Genomic DNA, 3,903 nt, shown 5'->3' on the forward strand with positions numbered 1-3,903 from the left:
CCACAATCGATTATCATTGGGAAATCTGCTTTGAGATATCTGCAAAAGCAGATCAACAATAATGAAACTGATCACATTTCGAAGCCATTTCGCCTGGAACTACTGACCTTTTTTGTTTATTCTAGAACATGAATTCAGCATTAATCTCAAGTGACCAAGCATTTATTGAAGATAGTATTTAGTTCTAGTGAAGATACCATTTAATTGACTTTCAATTTCTGTGAGATTTCTGAACCCTTACACATCAGTGGGCAGAAGAAAGGTATCTCTTCTCTGTCCTTGTTTCTTTTTGATGCTTGCTTTAGGTTATAAGGTTGCGCATTCATATATCAAAAAATTAATTTACTTCTCACCAATTAGCTTGACGGTAGGTTGGAGCTGTTTCAAAAACTGGTCTTAATTGATTATTTTGCAGCTTTTCCATAAAATAAAATTACTGAATGTTCCATTTACAATGTGCTTAAACTTTTGCAGGAGTCACAGTAAAGCATTTCACACGACCAATTCAATATAACTGAGAAAAATGAATCCGGAAAAGTGGAATGTATGTAGGGAAAATGATGAAGAAATATACTGGTGGCCACTGGGATTTCATCCACTGTCCTTCAGTGAAGGATAGTGCAATTTGGAGTGCTGGTTCTATGAATATGTACAATGGCAAATGGAGATATTGCGGCCGGAACGCAGAAAAAATACCAAGTCATAGAAGTTGAGTCAAGTTAGCAGTACGCTGAAAACTGTATTGTAGTAATGGTGTTGCATAAACAATACACAATACAGCGACTAAATATTTATTAATCAAAATCAAATGGGAAAAAAAGTGGGCGGTACATTCCAGAACGATGAGGAGATTGTGCATGTTCATTTCGGTGGATTTTATTCCTGTTGTTCAAATAAATGATTCGTTTGGGTACTTTAAACATGCTGCAAATGCATTATCCCTTTGCTGGATAACAATTAAATTACTACTGTTTTATGCAAAACATTCTCCCGGTGTATTTGACTTTCGAAAATTCGAAAATTCAAAAAATTCAGATCCTTCAAAGTGGTAAGAAAATTGACCAACCTCTTGGAGACCGTTGTGTAGATGTGAGACAGTCGAATGTTTATGCGGTATGCCCACTTCATCAAGGTGTTTTCTCGTTAGGTAACCCCTGAAAGAACTTAAAAAACTTTCCTTGAGTACAGGGTATGCTTTTTCCAGTAGACAATGAAATTCATTGTTATAGATATAGTCGAAATTGGGCAGTCAAACTGCTCAAAAAGAAATAGCACTTGAATAACATCAAGCATGCCAACTATCCTAGTTCCATATTTTTGCACAGTTTGGGATGTGAAGAACGGAATACCATGAAATATTTCAGTAGTACTTATATTAAAGTTTGCTCACACCTGGTTCAAGTAATTATCAGCAAGCGATTTTGAAAGATTGCCTGGATGGATAGTACCAAATGGGCTGTAAAAGTACTTGGCCATACACTCTTCAAGTAACATCAAATTTCACCTTGCACTATACAGATCTGTGACTATAAAAATTTTCGGATAAACTGAATAGTATGATAAACAAACGCATTGATGACCTAATATGCGCCTGTATTTTTTTGGCAGCTTCATTTCCTTCTTTCCTTTCTTGTTGCAAATGTCGCCGTGTAAGGAACCCCCGAATTTCGGCCTGGATTATGGTTGCTGCTCGATCCTCAATTACATCTCTGTGTACCACAGAACCAGTAACATTGATAGAATGGCACCTAGGCAAACGGGTATTTAGAATATTTCTATAAACATGTTTCACTTCATTAAAAATTCCGTTATATTTTTAGACATTCAGCTATCAATCTAACAAGCAAATCTGAATATATTAAATATTTGTCATTCTTCATTAATTTACCCATCACAAGTTTATTGGTTCTCGACATAATTTTGCAAAAATCGATAGTATTCGAATACATTTTTCGAATCTTTCCATGTGTACATCCCTCCCTTTTCCTCTTCCATGATTCCAGTATTTCTTAAGCAAAGTGCTGGTTGAGGAAAACGGCATGAAAATTTACAAAACCTGTCTGGATACCGTTAACGAATCGAAACCAACTTTAAATCTTTTTCCGTATCTAGTAAACTGGTGCAATCTGTAGATGGACAACTGGTACCAGTTCCCTTTTTGTTGAGACCAAATTTTTGTGGATTGGCTCGAACCTAAACGGAAGAAATGCTGGGAGAAAAATAATGAAACCAAACAGATGTAATATTAAATTTTTATGGATATGAAACTAATCAATTAAAATTAACTTATTGGTAGTACTTACAATATGTCCACGGTATACAGCTTGGATTTTCGTAGCTGCTTCATCCAAAAACCCTAGCGATTCTTCAGTCATTTTATCCTTTCCGTGATACTGAATTTCATTCCATTTTATTCCGCCAAGAAGAAATCCAATAAGTTTTAAATTTTAAACCATATTCCAAATCAAAAATTTCTTTTCCTCTTATTTAAAAACATGATAACAACTGATATCGGCTAATAGACGACCATGAAAAAAAAAAACCTATGCAAACCTGTTTCTGCAGGTCAATTTTAAACGACTCGTATAAAACAGGATCCGTTAACACATCTTCTGCATTATTCTCTGCAAACAAATCTGCTCAATTTGATGTCGCCATGGTCAAGTAGTTTTCTTTATTTACTAGCTCAAAAGGCTATCATGTTCCCAATCAGCCTTTTCTCTCAGTGATGACTATATTTCCATTGCGAAAATTCTGAACTCATCGATTACTTTTTGATGATGAACCAATGATACAGTTTAGGTGTTAATATGTTTTACTCTGCCTATTCTACTGGTCAGGAAAGGGGCTACCGATGAAGAAAGTCAAACTCACATACAGCAAATAAGCTGAATGATTAAACCATACGTGATTTAAGTAAACGAAAAAATGCATGACTGGAAATCTGACCGCCGGATCCGAAAAACTGAGAAATTCTTAGTTATGTGACGAATTTAATGCATAAATATCTTTAAACTACTTTCATGTTCAGATCAGTGACACCTTTTGTCACATGATTCAAAAGAAATGCCATTTTGTAACAACTTTCAGAATGCAGTAATTTTTGGCTATGTAGTACTGAAACATATTTGTTTATATTTCGAAAGAATTTGAAAAATTTCAAAACCTACGTTTACGATGTTTTTGTAACACATTGAAAAACAGAATCGAAAAATTGATTAGATCAACTGGCTGCGTTCTCAGCGTTTCCCGCACCAACGCTTCCAATAATGGACGCAGCCCAGTTGGTACTTTGCAATTTTCACTTGATGATTCTGCCATATGATTTTCTGTAATCGAAGGCACATGACAACCGGAAAATTAACTATTACGAAAAATAAGTACACGAAATGTTAGACTAATTAATGCCGTATTTTTGACTAAAGACAAAGTCAAGTCAGAAAACCAAATACCAGATAAGAATGATATAATGAAGTACTATTTTGAAAATGAAATAGCCTAAGTAAATATCCCTTTAGCCTGATGATAATATAGATAGGATAGCAGATGGGCATAACTGAAACGATTGCAAAGCAATTTAATTCAAATACGATTCATTTGTCAGAATCAGAAATTTAAGAATTGTAAGAACCTGAATGTTACTAACTTACGCGAGACAAGCAAGGAGACCCTAACAGATCTCAAATTATCTAGAATGATTTTAAGGAAATTCAGATCAAAGATTGAAGTTATGTCAAGAAATAATAAACTTGAATTAAAAAAGAACAAATGCAAATTTATTGTTAAACCAATTAAAAGTAATACTAATTGGTAGTATGTGTTTTTACAAGAAAAAAAAAGACTGCGTAAATATTATATGTTTTTGTCTTTTTGTTCGTTTAAATATTCCGTCTTCGCCAAGTT

At 34.2% G+C, this 3,903-nt stretch overlaps 1 protein-coding gene across 1 annotated transcript; it reads right to left on the reverse strand.

The window, feature by feature from the left end:
• Window positions 1–468: 468 nt before the first annotated feature.
• Window positions 469–3,335, reverse strand: LOAG_10329 (hypothetical protein). Its single transcript, XM_020448139.1, has 7 exons — window positions 3,171–3,335; window positions 2,554–2,624; window positions 2,304–2,393; window positions 2,090–2,193; window positions 1,581–1,748; window positions 1,067–1,154; window positions 469–924 (listed from the first exon to the last, which is right to left on the reverse strand). Exons 1-7 carry the CDS (start codon window positions 3,319–3,321, stop codon window positions 916–918), a joined length of 681 nt encoding a protein of 226 aa, XP_020301689.1. The 5' UTR covers window positions 3,322–3,335; the 3' UTR covers window positions 469–915.
• Window positions 3,336–3,903: the final 568 nt, after the last annotated feature.

Source organism: Loa loa, assembly GCF_000183805.2.
Source record: "Loa loa unplaced genomic scaffold supercont3.885, whole genome shotgun sequence".
NCBI lineage: Eukaryota > Metazoa > Nematoda > Chromadorea > Rhabditida > Onchocercidae > Loa > Loa loa.

Bases quoted from the DNA above. Each gene is read 5' to 3' on its own strand.
- LOAG_10329 (XM_020448139.1), bottom strand. From the start codon at position 3,321: ATGGCAGAATCATCAAGTGAAAATTGCAAAGTACCAACTGGGCTGCGT. The intron at 2,625-3,170 runs GTAGGTTTTGAA...ATTTGTTTGCAG, and splicing joins GTTACAAAAACATCGTAAAC to AGAATAATGCAGAAGATGTG. The intron at 2,394-2,553 runs GTTTGCATAGGT...AATGAAATTCAG, and splicing joins AAATTGACCTGCAGAAACAG to TATCACGGAAAGGATAAAAT.